At 48.7% G+C, this 15,271-nt stretch overlaps 1 protein-coding gene across 11 annotated transcripts in view; it reads left to right on the top strand.

Annotated features, from left to right (window-relative positions):
• The window catches only part of DMTN (dematin actin binding protein), a 63,456-nt gene that overhangs the window by 35,037 nt on the left and 13,148 nt on the right, over nt 1–15,271 (top strand). For 10 of the 11 annotated variants that reach the window (XM_088671463.1, XM_088671459.1, XM_088671454.1 and 7 more), the window contains 4 exons: nt 10,251–10,325; nt 12,175–12,324; nt 12,952–12,996; nt 13,649–13,763. In XM_088671463.1, coding sequence (XP_088527589.1) covers nt 10,251–10,325; nt 12,175–12,324; nt 12,952–12,996; nt 13,649–13,763 — 385 coding nt within the window. The remainder of the gene's footprint in view (nt 1–10,250; nt 10,326–12,174; nt 12,325–12,951; nt 12,997–13,648; nt 13,764–15,271) is intronic. The other variant, XM_088671462.1, reaches the window with a different exon arrangement.

Raw genomic sequence — 15,271 nt, 5'->3', positions numbered from 1 at the left:
CTGTTGCTGTATGTAGGTTTTATTTTCTTTGTAATTTATCTTATATTCTGGAGATGTACATCCAGTTGTTGTTTTCCCTTAAATTTTTTGCCCCCCCCCCCAAGAGAGTGGGGCCCTAAGCTATAGCTTGTTTAGCTTATACGTAAATCCGGCACTGACCACCACTAAAAAATCTGTGACGGATGCCCTCCCCTCCCAACCTCTGTTTAAAAACCTCCAACAAAGGAGAGTCCAGCACCTTTCGAGGGAGTCCGTTCCACTGTCAAAGGGCTCTTACAGTCAAAAAGTTATTCCTGATGTTTAGTTATTCCTGATGTCACAGCTTTTTCCACTACAGTGAGGCAATGCCCCTGCAGTTTTCTCTCAGCCATAGTAATTATTTATAGTTTTGCACTTACACGTACAAATTAGCCTACATAAATGGGTGTCCTCTTTTGGGGGGCGATGCATAGAATAGTTGTAGAGTTGGAAGGGACCCCGAGGGACATCCAGCCCAACCCCCTGCCACCGTGGGCAGTGTGCCTTGGCCTTGCTGCCGAAGGAGGGAAATAAACAATCGAAGCCGCATTGAAATGGAAGTCATTGATCAAATGTCAGGTGTGGAGGATTTATTCTGTTTTGTAATTTGACTGCTACGAAGCATCGCCAGATATCTTGGATCCAAAGAAGGCAATCTCTTCCGCAATTCTTTTTGTAGGATTATATTGTAATATATGTGTTATGTATTAGTGTATATAGTTTTCCCTCAGCTCCTCAGGTCCTTGACAGTTGTTTTAGGAGGGAACTTTAGGAGGGAACTTTGAATTATGTTTGATACATTGTTTGAGCCAGCCTCTATAAAAGCAGGCCGGCTCGGCAATGCAGTTCAGTTCTGTTCTGGCTCCCGAATAAAGAGCTTTTTGAAGAACTGCTGTGTTGTCTACCCACTATTTAATACTGGCGACGAGGATGGGATGGAAGGACAGCAGAGCACAGCCAGAATCGGACATGCAATGAGCTGATCACTGAGCGAAATCACTGAGCGAAATCACATTCAGAGCTGACCGTTCTGGCTAGAGCACTGTGTGCCCTCCATCGCCATCCATGTAGGCATCGGAACCATGGCTTCATTCGTGCCTCTACCGCTGTTCGCACCAGCCTCTGAATCATGGGATACGTACCTTGCTCGGTTCGCTTGCTTCCTCCAAGCAAATGCGCTGAAAGCGGTGCCTGATAAGCGGAAGCAGGGTCTCTTCCTCAGTCTGTGTGGCCCCAAGGTATTCAAGACAGCCCGGGCCTTGGTTGCACCCCTAGCTGTCAAGGCAGCGCCATGGGACACGCTCCAAGAGAAGCTCCGTACCCACTACGCGCCCAAGCCGTATAAAATTGCTGCCCGCCACGCCTTCTACCACAGGAACCAGGCCAAAGGGGAGTCCATGAGCAATTACATCGCTGCTCTCAGGAAGGCTGCCCTACATTGTGAGTTCCAGGACCTTGATGACGCCCTGATGGATCGAGTCGTCTGCGGAATCCGGAACATCCGTCTGCAGCGGCGCCTCCTCGCCAAGTCAGACCTCACGCTACAGAAGGCCATGGAGGAGGCCGCAGCCGCAGAAGCTGCTGAACTCTCCGCCCAGGAGATTCGCAAGGCCAGCAGCCCACACTCCACTAAGAAGCCAATTCAGGTGCACCACGAGGAGGTTAGCAGCCACAAGACTTCTTCTTCAGATGAAGACGACTACGTGCACCAAACCAAGCGAGAGCGCAGAAAATTTAAATCAAAGCCCAGAGACCAATCAGCTTGTGCCGGTTGTGGAGGCCGCCAGGACCACGCTAAGTGCCAATTCAGGGACGCCATCTGTCGGCGGTGTTCAAAAAAAGGACACATCGAGAAGGTATGCCGGTCAGCTCCGTCTGACACGCCCCCTTCACCATTTTGCAAGGCCAAGTCTTCACTCCGGTCCACCAACGAAAGCTGTTTCGCACTAACCAACTGCCACTGCGCATCAGGAACCGCGATTGGACAAGCCAACTCGCTGACACAACGCAAGCTACACATCACGGTGCTCATCGAAGGAGCTCCATGTGATATGGAGATCGACACCGGGTCTGCCATGTCCATCGTGTCCTGGAACACACTCAAAAAACTTCTGCCCAGGCTGTCGAAAAGGCAACTTGACCAGCACCGTGTACATCTCAGAGACTACCAGGGAAATGACATTCCCGTAGTAGGCGTCGGCAGGTTCCGGATTGCCTTCAAGGAATTATCGGGCCTGCTCCGACTGGTGGTGGTTGAAGGTCCACGTCCTAGCCTCCTAGGGCTAGAATGGTTTGATGCCCTCGGCATGGAAGTCACCGGCATCAACAGCATCTCCAACGCTGAAACAGAGGCCCTCATCAAAGACTTTGCCGAGGTTTTTGATGGCACCCTGGGCCAATACACGGGCACGCCCATATCTTTCAGCTTGGATCCACAAGTCACCCCCATCAGACTTAAGCCACGTCGGGTTCCGTTCGCCCTCAAAGCTAAGGTGGATGAACAGCTGGACAAGTTGATCGCCCAGGGCGTCTTGGAGCCAGTGGATCATGCCAAGTGGGAGACTCCCATTGTTACACCAGTCAAGCCAGACGGGTCGGTGAGAATATGCGCTGATTACAAGTGCACAATCAACAAGGCGCTTCAGCAGCACGCTTATCCGGTTCCCGTCGTCCAGCACCTGCTGCACTCCCTGGGTGAAGGCAACGTATTTGCAAAACTGGACCTTGCCCAAGCCTATCAGCAACTGCCAGTCGATGACGCCACCGCGGAAACCCAAACGGTCGTCACCCACCGAGGGGCGTTCCGGTGTCGCCGGTTGCAGTTTGGGGTGAGTGTGGCTCCTGGCATCTTCCAAAGCCTTATGGAGCGTCTCCTGCAGGGGCTTCCGGGCGTGGTGCTGTACTTTGATGACGTATTGGTGCCAGCAGAGTCTACCCAACAGCTGTTCGAGCGCCTCCGCACTGTGTTGACCAGATTCCAGGAGGCTGGATTCAAGGTAAAGAGAGAGAAGTGCAAGATTGCTGTTCCGGAGGCGGAGTTCCTGGGCTATCGTGTCAACGCCTCCGGTCTCCACCCGACGGAATCCAAGATCCGGGCCATCCAGCAGGCCCCCACACCAAAGAACAAAACTGAGTTGCAGGCATTCCTGGGACTGCTGAACTTTTATAACATGTTCCTGCCCCACAAAGCGACTGTAGCCGAGCCTCTCCACCGACTCTTCAGCACGAAGACACCTTGGTCCTGGGGTCATCGGGAGACGACGGCCTTCAATGCGGTCAAGGCTCTCCTTTCATCGGACAGTGTGCTGGTACAGTACAGTGAAGCCAGGCCGCTGGTCCTTGCCTGTGATGCCTCACCTTTTGGCATCGGCGCCGTCCTCAGTCACCGTTTTCCAGGACGTTATCTCCAACCGAACGGAATTACAGCCAGCTTGACAAGGAGGCACTGGCACTTGTGGCTGGAGTGAAGAGGTTCCATGAATACCTCTATGGCAGGATTTTCTACCTCATCACCGACCACAAGCCGCTCCTGGGCCTCCTCGCGGGTGATAGACCAACACCACCGGTCCTCTCGCCTCGCCTGTTGCGATGGACTGTCTTTCTGGCAGCTTACCACTACCAACTCATCCACCGCCCGGGAAAGTCGCTGGGCCACGCTGACGCTCTGAGCCGGTGCCCTCTTCCAACGCTGGTGGAAGACCCAGCTCCAGCGTCATCGATCCTCTTGATTGAAGACCTTCCAGCAGCTCCGGTGTCGGCTACTGATGTGGCCTCCGCATCTGCCCAGGACTGGACTATCAGCCGTGTGCTCAACTGGGTGTGGAGGGGATGGCCACAAGGTCCCTTCGCCTCAGATCTCCAGCCGTTTGCAACCAGACAACACGAGCTCTCGGCTCATCGTGGCTGCCTATTGTGGGGGGACCGAGTCGTGATTCCTCAAAAGCTCCGCCAACGCGTCCTCGAGGCTCTGCACGTCGGACACCCGGGAATCGTCAAAATGAAGGCGTTGGCTCGGTGTTACGTCTGGTGGCCGAACATGGACGATGCCATCACTGCATGGGTTGCCGCCTGTCAAAAGTGCCCAGAGTCGAGACCTGCATCACCAGCAGCTAAAGGACACACTTGGGAGACGCCCAAGGCACCCTGGTCAAGGGTACACATTGATCTCACCGGCCCTTTCCACGGACGGACCTTTATGGTGGTGGTCGACGCCTACTCCAAGTGGCTGGAGGTGGCCCTGATGACATCCACCACTTCCGAGGCCATCATCCGGGTGCTGCGAGGCCTGTTTGCAATCCATGGGTGTCCTGATGTTCTCGTCTCCGACAACGGACCACAGTTCACCTCTGGTACATTTGAACGGTACCTCCTGGGACTGGGCATCCGACATGCGCTGACAGCACCATTTCACCCCGCCAGCAATGGGCAGGCAGAAAGAATGGTGAGATCGGCAAGAGGCGCTTGCGCGCCTGAACCAGGGGGACTGGCATGAGCGGGTCACTGAGTACTTGCTCGTGCAGCACATCACCCCTCATGCGGCCACAGGGTGGAGTGTGGCCGAACTGCTGATGGGCCACCGCCTTCGATCTCCACTTGATCGACTACACCCGGACTTTGGTGTGGCCGAACCCCCAGGCTGTGCCAACGCACCACGGTCTTTCATTCCGGGGGATCGGGTTTTTGCCCGGAACTTTGTGGGAGACATTCCTTGGGTGCCGGCCACGGTAGTAGGAGTCACTGGACCCCGCTCATACCAGGTGGCACTTGAAGACGGACGCTTATGGCGCCGACACATTGACCAGCTGAGGCGCAGGGTTGGGAATTTGGACACAGCCACAGTGCCCCCAACTGCACCCCCAGCTCCAGAGCAAGCTCTAACAGAAGGCAAGGCTCAATCTACACCTCCCTCACAAGCTGCGGACGTGGATCCTAGCCAAGACACGTCAGAGGTTCAGCAGGGCCCCCCAGAGACTAGAGCCACTGCTGTGCCTGACCATCCACCGAGTCCGCACATGGCGGTTCCTTCGGCAGTCACAGAGACAGGGAACTTGGACTAACCACCAACATCGGTGGCGCCACAGGCTCAGCAAGAATCGGCCAACCCCCTGAACACTGGTACTGGCCCTCGGCATTCCACCAGGGTCACCAAGCGGCCATCCTACTTACGGGACTATGTCAGTTACTGCACTTGAAACGTTGCATTGTAAATAGAAGCTATGTACCTTGAAACTGTTATGCTCTTGTACCTAATTTAAACCATTACGAATTTAACTAATACCTTTTCTCGGTGGGGAGGGGTGTTATGTATTAGTGTATATAGTTTTCCCTCAGGTCCTCAGGTCCTTGACAGTTGTTTTAGGAGGGAACTTTAGGAGGGAACTTTGAATTATGTTTGATACATTGTTTGAGCCAGCCTCTATAAAAGCAGGCCGGCTCGGCAATGCAGTTCAGTTCTCTTCTGGCTTCCGAATAAAGAGCTTCTTGAAGAACCGCTGTGTTGTCTACCCACTATTTAATAATATGTAGGCTGAAGGAGGTATTCATTTGAAACCTTTAAAAAAGACTGCCCCATTTCGCAGACTGGCTTTCCAGTGTGCCCCTCCCCACCCTGCTTTTTAACAGCCAGGCAGTGAAACTTGGCAGCCAGCTCGCTCCTGGCTTTGTGATGTGTAGCCGGTTCTAAGAAAGGTTTTCTGTTTCTGTCCCTGCCTGGATAGCCAAGAATCTTATCAGTCAGTCTCCAGTCCCCTTTTGGTGGCACATTTGCAAGGGGGCTGGAATTCCACAGCACAACAGTCGGCAGCTCTGCCCAGAAAACAGCACTTTGGGGACACACAGCAACCCATCTGATTGGCAGGAGGGAATACAAATGTATATTTGTGGCAAAGCCAGAGTTTACTGTGCCTGCTGGAAGGAAATCCTTGCTGGAAACGGCTCTTCAATACGCTGCCTACATGGCCAATACAAATTTCTGTTTGGCCCCGTTGAGTGGCACTGACTTTCTTTTTTTAAATAATTTTTATTGAATTTTACCCAGAGAAAAATACAAAAAAGAAGATAATACAACAATCTTATTTCTTCAATATTATATGAAGAACAGCAATAATAATAATAATAATAATAATAATAATAATAATAATAATAATAATAGAGAGAAAAAATAGAAAATACAAAAAAGAAAAAGAGAAAATATGAGAAAAAGAGAAACATCAAAAAATATTATCATACTTCTCAACTTCAGTTCTAAACATTTCAGACTTCCTCGTACCCCCTCCTTGAGTTCTCATAAATTCACTAATTATTGCAGTTTCCAATTCTTCACCCTTTCTTTCTTTCCAAATAAAATTCTTTTTAACTATTAACCCTTTATACTTCACATTGCCTTTTTTACCCAATATTCTCTACCCTTTTACCCAGAAATATTTCAACTTAGTCCAATTCTTTTACCCCCTTTTAGTTCCCACTTAGCAAACTAGATCTACCCCCTTTCCTTGGAATCGGTGTCTCCAGAAGTTACAGCCCGCTCCTAATACAATCCAAAGTCAGACCATTTTTTAATCAGTCCATAAAAAATTCATACAATTCTCATTCACCCCACTCCTGCTCTGTCCCAGTCTAACTTTTGCTGAACCCTTCCCCCCCCTGCTGTATTCCCATCACTTTATTTCCATTTACCTTCTCTTTCAGCCCCCTCCCTGTTTCCTTCTCCCCCTCTCTCACCAGGGTAGCCGCCTTTTTGTTTTCCCTTTTGGGGGGGGGCATTATCACCACCCTTCCCTGTGGCACTGACTTTCTTTCCTGCAGCAGCAGCAGCTGCTGTACATGTATGGAAGACGGAAGTGGATTTTTAATATAATAATAATAATAATAATAATAATAATAATAATAATAATAATGCACTCATATGCAAGCCTTTAATCCATTGGTAGCCATGCAGGAAGGTGGAGTTGCAATTGCATTCAATCTTCTGCCATGTAACTTAAGAACATACGAAGAGCCTGCTGGATCAGGCCAAGTTTAGTCCAGCATCCTGTTCTCATACTGGCTGACCAGATCCCCTTGGGAAACCTTGCAAGCAGGATGCAAGCAAAAGAGTGTTGGCTTCTCTTGTAGTTTCAAGCCACTGGTATTCAGAAGCAATGCTGCCTCCAACTGTGGAGGGCAGAGCAGAGCCATCCTGGCTAGTAGCCATCAATAGCACTCCATGAATTTGCCTAATCCTCTTTTAAATAATAATAATAATTTATTATTTGTACCCTGCCCATCTGGCTGGGCTTCCCCAGCCACTCTGGGCAGCTTCCAACAAAGATTTAAAATGCATTAAAGTCATCTAGACTGGTGGCCATCACTACCTCCAGTGGGAGGAAGTTCCACAGTTTAACCATGCCCAGAATGAAGGGCTTCCTTTTGTGTCACTGAACAGAAACGTTTTATCAGAAGTTCCCTTTTAGCCTGACACCCGGCATTTTTTCCATAGAGTTCTGCACATTTGGCATGAATTTATACACACACACACAATTTTTAAAAAAACTTTTCCTCCCCTTGCAAAATTCTCCTTTTGGCCTCTGGTAACAGACACCCCTTCCCTTTTTCCTCCTCTTTCCTCCTCATTATATATACATCACAGGAATTTCCTTTGCTGCCCCCACCCTGGTCTCTGTTGTTGGAAGTTGGAGGGAAGCCGAGCAGATTTCGCTTGGCCTGTTTCTTTGTGTGTTGTGATGTCCCCCTGTGTTGGTGCTTCTGCGGCCGAACTGACCTATTTTTAACACCCCATCAGTGGAATTAGCCCCCCACCCCGCCCCCCACCTTGGAAGTTTCATGGGAGTCCAAAGTGTGGAACGGCAAAGAAAATGATCTCCGTTGAATATTTCAACCCCACAGCCCAATGAAATGAAATGAAATAACAATAAAAATATGCAGGAAAACAATATACAACCATAGATTGATCAGTAGATTAACAGTTCCATCAAAAACGGAACAAAACTCAACAGCAGTGAGGACAAAAATTAGAATTTCCGTGCAGCTTATGGGGAAGTCAATACCTTCTGCCATTGCCCGGGGAGGGAACCTGAATCGCTGCCCACAAGCCTCCACAATAGAAAATTCCCACCCTGCTTTTCCATAAATGCAGGTAGAAAAGAGAAAGAAGGCAACCCCTTCATAGAGCCCCCAAAGTAAAGAGTCCCCTCCCTTTTGGCATTGGGGCAGCAGCAGCCTTTAATCAACAATATCTGGGCTAAATTTAAGGCACCCCATGAGCCACAACTGGGTTTCCCTTATCCTCTTCCTCCTCCCAGGCCTCAAGGTTGGTGATAGGGGCCGCTAGGAAAAAGGCAGGCAGGCAGGTGGATTTTCTAGTAGCCACAATTGCAATGGATTGCAATGGGATTTAAGTGGAGACAAATAATGGCCAAAGGTGTTGTTCTCATGCACTAGCGCTCTCTCTCTCTCTCTCTCTCTCTCTCTCTCTCTCTCTCTCTCTCTCTCTCTCTCTCTCTCTCTCTCTCTGTGTGTGTGTGTGTGTGTAGTGACATTAAAGGGGAGAAAGAAGCTTCTCGAATGGCCATAAAGCTCTTGCAAATGCAGCGGTTCTAATTTTTGGCCACACGTTCTGGCCTTTAGGGAAGCAGCGCCACCTGGTGGCTGTTGACTGGCGGCTGCTGCCCTGGAGAAGGTGACTGCCGTCAATCTCCACCTGCCCACCCGCACCCACTGCCCCTTCCTTAAAATGGCATCATTTTTAGAGCGTTTCGGAGCACCTTGAAAGGTAATTTAGACTGTGCACCAAGGGCTCCACAAAGCAAAGAGGCAGGACGCCTGATCCTTTTTTCCATCCCTCAACATAAAACACTTCCGCCCCCCACCCCACCATCTCCTGCAGGCCATCAGGTTGATAATGCCTGCTTTATTATTACCTCCTTAGTGGAAGAGCTGCTTCCCCATCTGAGTCAGTTCCCTGATTTTTTTAAAAAATATATTGATTTGTTAGCCAAGAAAACAACAACCCTACAAACATAACAAAGAGAAATCTTATGAGTTACAGAGAGGTAAATTGGAAGTCAATTCTGATTTTTTTTCTTTTTTCCCTTTTCCCTTTTCCCTTTTTTTTCTTTTTCCTCTTATCTTATACTTTTTTCTTCTTTTCCTCCTTTCTTTTTTTCTGCGCCCATCTGATATGAGGTATATGTTTTTGTTTGTTTGTATTCTTTAATTGTGATTGTGTTTTTTCCCCTCTTTGGATTCATTTGAGATAGATATTTGTCATGATTTTTGCTTTTGTAATGTTGTTGTTTACTGTGATCTTTTAAATGGAAACTAATAAAATTTATTTTTAAAAAAAGAGAAAGAAAAAACAAAGAATCAAATGTTTAAACCGTAAAGCATCACAGTCTGGAACAGGAATCCCCAAACTTTGGCCCTCCAGATGTTTTGGACTACAATTCCCATCTTCCCCGACCACTGGTCCTGTTAGCTAGGGATCATGGGAGTTGTAGGCCAAAACATCTGGAGGGCCGCAGTTTGGGGGTGCCTGGTCTGGAAGAACAGCTCCAAAGGGATAATAAAGTATTAACTCATACAAAGGTTCCCTTTAGAAATAACAAAGATTTGTTAAAAATACAAGCTTTCTCCACCTGTGAGTTCCACCATTCCTTAGAACAAAGGTCCTTTTTAGTCTTAAGTGAGCCAGACATTTGCATGTACTGATGGCGCTATATAAGAAATAACATCATGTCATATATAGACTGTATATTTTTAAAGGTTATTTGAGCTCGGCACTTTAGGTACGTTTAGTTTAGATCAGGCATGTCCAAAGTTCTCTTCGGGGCCTAATCCGGCCCCTGTGGCAGTTTATTTCCTGGGGTAAAATCCTAAAAAAATCCTCAACAACCTCAATCCTAAAAAAAACCAAGACCTTCAACCCTTAAAAAAGCTAAGCAACTTCAATCCTTAAAAAAAAAAGGTCAACAACTTTGGTCGGCCCTCACGGCCCTTCACTTCATCAAATCTGGCCTTCTTTGAAAAAAGTTTGGGCACCACTGGTTTAGGGGATATCTTTTCAAGAAGGGTGGTTTGCCCAAACCCTTGAACACCGGCAATCCAAATTATTAAGATCAAAGGCCTTTCCAGGATTTGGCAATACAACCCTGGGCTGCTGCTGTCAAGAGATGAGAAAGGAGTTCTTTGCTTTTCACATCCCACCTGACTCGTGTCTTTTCCCCTCTCTCCAGCACCAGCTGACGTCCCCAGGGAGCCTGTGCTCTTCCCGGGGCTCCAGCGTCCCTGGGTCACCCTCCAGCATTGTGGTGAGTACCATGCAGATGGACTGTTTGCTTTTAAATGATACCTCACCTCCATGCATGGATCTCCCAGTTGATTAGAGTGTGGTGCTGATAATGCCAAGGTTGCAGGTTCGATCCCCGTATGGGACAGCTACATATTCCTGCATTGCAGGGGGCTGGACTAGATGATCCTCAGGGTCCTCCCAACTCTTCTCCAGCAAGCATCTTTCTGGGGCTTCATTCAAAACACACACACAAAAAAAGCTTAGCACCATAGCAGGAATGCAAGACTACAGCAGGAGCAGAACCAGAAAAGATCAAAACCATCTCATTGGCAGCAGATAAGGCAGGTACACCCTACCTGGCTGAAGCTGAGACCCACACTGGGGCTGGAAACTATTGTTTATTAATATCCTTCCTAACTTACGCTAGCAAGTTCCTTCACTTAGCAGAGTTTACATTCCCCTTTTACATGCACAGCAGATAGCTGGTTGCAGGCTTGTGTAAGCCTCTCACTATTATACAATTCAGTCTGTGTTAGATTGAATTGATACGTTCCTGGTAAGTTCCCTTGAATCCCTCTTAAAAGAATAAAGATGCCACAATCTTATTCAAAGTCAATAAAATGAGTTTACTCACATCAGTTCACAGTTGGATCCCTGAAGGCAGACTTAGTTACAAATATGTACATGTGGATCTACCCCATATGGGGGAATGATCCCAGTGCTGCTAACTAGCAGAGCAGTCCTAGCTAAAAGCTGGTCAAATGACAAAGGAAGTGAAAAAGAGAGAGGTTGCTGCATGACTCGTCCTTTTGTTACCTGGACAGGTTAGGTCACGCCCATCTTTAGCCACATGCAAAGGAAGGATGCTCCAGCCAGGAGGAAACAGGAAGTTTCGACTGGCTGGACTAAACATTCCCTCGCATGTCTTCTCTAGTATTACAAGGAATGTTGTACTTGACTGCCTCTCATGGATCACATCTCACAGAAACTTGTGGGGTGGCTGGAGCAGGGAAAGCGGTGTGGCTGCATAAGGAGGTTACAGATGAGCTGAGATTTAAGAAGGGCATGAATAAGAAATGGGAGAAAGGGGAAATTATGAAGGAAGGAAGAGTATACATGAGTAGCCAACAGCTGCAGGGGGAAAGGTCAGGCGGGCCAAAGCTCAGGATGAACCAGCAAGTATTAGGTCCTCTGCGTGGAGAAGATAGAGATCACCCAATAGCATTTCTCCATCACCCAGCAGTGTGATGCAGCAGCAAGCAAAGCCAATGCTATTCAGCCGAAGTCTAGTGTCTCCAGATCAAGGGACGTAATAGTTCTGTTTCATTTTGCTTGGGTCAGACCACATTTGGAATACTGTGTCCAGTTCTGGGTACCACAGTTTAAGAAGGATATTGAGAAGCTGGAAGGTGTGCAGTGGGAGTCCATTCCACTGTCAAACAGCTCTTTAACTGTCAGAAAGTCCTTCCTGATGTTTAGTCGGAATCTCCTTTCTTGTCATTTAAAGCCATTGGTTCGAGTCCTACCCTCCAGAGCAGGAGAAAACAAGCTTGCTCCCATCTTCCGCGTGACAGCCATTGAGATATTTGAAGATGGCTATCATATCATGATTTCAACCAATTTGTTATCAAAAAGAGATTGTTTGCTTTGGTCTAGCTGTGTTTCTACCCCCATGATATTTTATGTAGCCCATCTTCTATCAAATCAGGTTCAAAAGTTTGTAGCTTTTAAGTCGGCTCAAATATCCAAATCCATTGACACGTTGTGCAATGTAATATAGCTTTAGGTTTGGTTCTGAAAGTGGGTGCGTATTTGAATGCCTCCTGAATCAAGACCTGGAACGCAAATGCTTCTGTCTTCCTTCCCAGGCAAAAATGGACAATGAAGTCTACAAAGACTTAGCAGCAATCCCCAAAGACAAGGCGATCCTGGACATAGAGCGGCCCGACTTGATGATCTACGAGCCCCACTTTACCTACTCCCTCCTGGACCACGTGGAGAGGGCAAGGAGCCGAGAGGTGGGCAAGCCCAACCCCCCTTTTGGACCTGGGTGGGGTGGGCCCTTTGCCTTGCCCAGAGCACCATAGCAAAGGCTATTTTGAGGTTATGATTCTGTAGCAGTTGTTAGGAAACAGTAAGGCCAGTTCTGTAATGGCTGGCTGGCGGCTGGCTAATTAATACCGTTAGGTTTTTATGTTCTCTGAACTTCCACAAGCCCCATTGTGGCTTGCAGTATAGACATAGAATCATAGGAAACTAGGGTGTAAGGGACCCTAAAGCTCTTCTAGTCCAACCCCCTGCAATGCTGGAATCTAAACTAGATCATACATGACAGGTGGCCATTCAACCTCTGTTATAAACCTCCAATGGGGGGGAGCCGTAGCCGCCACCTTCCAAGGGAGTCCCTTCCATTGTCGAATGGCTCTTACCCTCTTACCGTCAGAAGTTCTTCCGATGGTTTAGCCGGAATCTCCTTTCCTGGAATTTGAATGAATCTATCAGTTCAGGTCCTCCTCTCCGGAGAGGCAGAAAGCAAGCTTGCCCCATCTTCTGTAAGAAAGCCTTTTAGACATAATAAATGACTCAGATGTGAGCTTTATCAAGCGAAGTTCTCTTTCTCTCTCTCTCTTGACTCTCTTCTGCAGCGCTCCCTCTCGCCCAAATCCCTCTCTCCTCCTCCTTCTCCAGAAGTAAGTGTTTCTCAAGGTTGCCTTGGAGATGGGTTTCCAAGTTGGGTTACCAAGAGCAGAGAAGAGGCCAGTGGGAGGGAGGGAGGGAGTGGGGGAGAGATGTGCAAGGCTGTCAATACGACAGGGTGGCGGGGGGGGGGGGGAGAGATGTGTGCGTGCATCTGCACGGGCAGCATTTCAGCTCCTCCTCTGCCGGGAGCGCCTCGGGGCCTGCGAGCTCCAGAAGCCCTCTAGCCAAGAGGGAAGCTGGTTTGTAGGACGTCTTGCCAGCACAGCTCCTCGGCTGCTGACCGTCTCTCGTGGGTGGCGGGGTGCAGGCTGGTCTTCTGCAACGGGAGGGAAAGGGCTGTGTGGCAATTCGGGCAGGGGCCGGCCCACCCATTACTGCTGATGAGGCAGCTGCCTCAGGCTGCAGGCTGGAGACAGCTGGGGGGGGGAGCTGCAGATCTGGGGACCCCAGGAACCTGCCGTCCGCCACCCCCTGTGCTTGTAGCTTGCAGCTGCCACCAGAGAAGAGCAGAGCCACTGTTTCCACCTGCTCCTCTCCAGCCCCTCCTATTTTCTCCCGTTTTGCCTCAAGCAGCAAAATGTGTCGGGCCGGCCCTGAAACCAGACTGCTGGCCTCCTCTGACCTCCTTTGCTCTGCCCACAGGTCACCCGCGACTGGATGGAGGAGAGCAAGTCTCCAGGGAATGCCTCCCAGTCAGGCAGCCGCCGAGCCAGCAGCACCAGCCGCAGCAGCGGAGTCCACCATTTCCACCGCCCTGGTAGGGCCCCCCCTCTTGCCAAAGGCGCCTCGAGGCTTTCCCTGACACCCCAACCCACACCTTTGACTGCTCCCCCAGACCCTTCCCCCCTCCATGAGCTGCAGCCTCTCCAGGGGGTCTCTCGGTCATAGAATTGTAGAGAGTTGGAGGGGATCCCCAGGGGTCATCTAGTCCAGCCCCCTGCAATGCAGCAATCACACGCTACGTGGGGCTGCCTTTGAAAAGAAATGTCAGCTGGCTCAAAGAGCTTCAGCCAGACTGAATATTGACCCCCTTATTAGAACAGCTCCACTAGCTGCCAATCTGTTCCTGAGCTCAATTGAAAGTGCTGGTCGTGACCTATAAAGCCCTATATGACTTAAGCCCAGGCTCTCTGAAGGACCATATTCCCTTCTAAGAACCTGCCCGGTCCGCCAGTGGCTGGCCTGGTCCCCTCCTTGCGGTCCTTCTGCCAGCAGGAGGAGACCTTCTTATTCCAACAGGCCTTTGGGAACAGACTGTTATTTTTTAAGGAAAGGGCTTTTAATAGTGCTGTTTTATTATTTGTATTTTAAGAGACTTGGGGTTTTCTTTATTTTAAAAAATTGCTTTAATTCTATTAGAGTTTAATTACTTTTTATATGTTTCTTAACTTATTTAATTGGTGGTGTTTTAATTTGTGTAAGCTGCCTTGAGCCTGGGGAAAAGGCAGGATATAAATGATGATGATGATACTACAGTGGTACCTTGGTTTAAGAACAGCTTAGTTTATGAACAACTTGAATTAAGAACGCTGCAAACCTAGAAGTAGCTGTTTTGGTTTGTGAACTATGCCTTGGAATAAGAACATGTTCCACTTCCTGTTGAGTGTGTTCCATTTGTAAATTGAGTCCCCTGCTGCTATGGGAAAGCACACCTTGGTTTAAGAACGCTTTGGTTTAAGAACGGACTTCCAGAATGGATTAAGTTCGTAAACCAAGGTACCACGGTAATAATAATAATAATAAACAACTCTCATCATACCCAGCAAAGGCTGCCCCAACGTAGAAAAGTTATAATACCAAAGAGGGGATTTATAAGAAGCTGCTTTAGAGAAGTCCTGAAGGGCACAGGTTAAATATTCCCTGCCTGGAACCCTGAAGAGCAGCTGCCAGTCACTGTACAGTGAGCCAATGGCCTGACTCAGTACATTTAAATCAGGCATCCCCAAACTTCGGCCCTCCAGATGTTTTGGACTACAATTCCCATCTTCCCTGACCACTGGTCCTGCTAGCTAGGGATCATGAGAGTTGTAGGCCAAAACACCTGGAGGGCCGCAGTTTGGGGATGCCTGATTTAAAGTAATCTATGAAAGTCTCTGAAAGTCTTTGAATGAAGCATGATGCCAGACTTTATCCGGTGGAAAACAAGCTGTGACGCTTTGTGTAATAGCAAATATGATGTCCAACACTGAACAGTGATTCCGGATAATGACTACTGTTTCGTAGAATTCTTCATCAGCGCAGTAGAAGGATATAGAATTGCTTCAT

This window comes from Zootoca vivipara, chromosome 6 (genome assembly GCF_965207765.1).
Source record: "Zootoca vivipara chromosome 6, rZooViv2.hap1.1, whole genome shotgun sequence".
NCBI classification, from domain to species: domain Eukaryota; kingdom Metazoa; phylum Chordata; class Lepidosauria; order Squamata; family Lacertidae; genus Zootoca; species Zootoca vivipara.
Note: the sequence above shows the minus strand (reverse complement) of the source record. Positions and strands in the feature narration are given on the sequence as shown.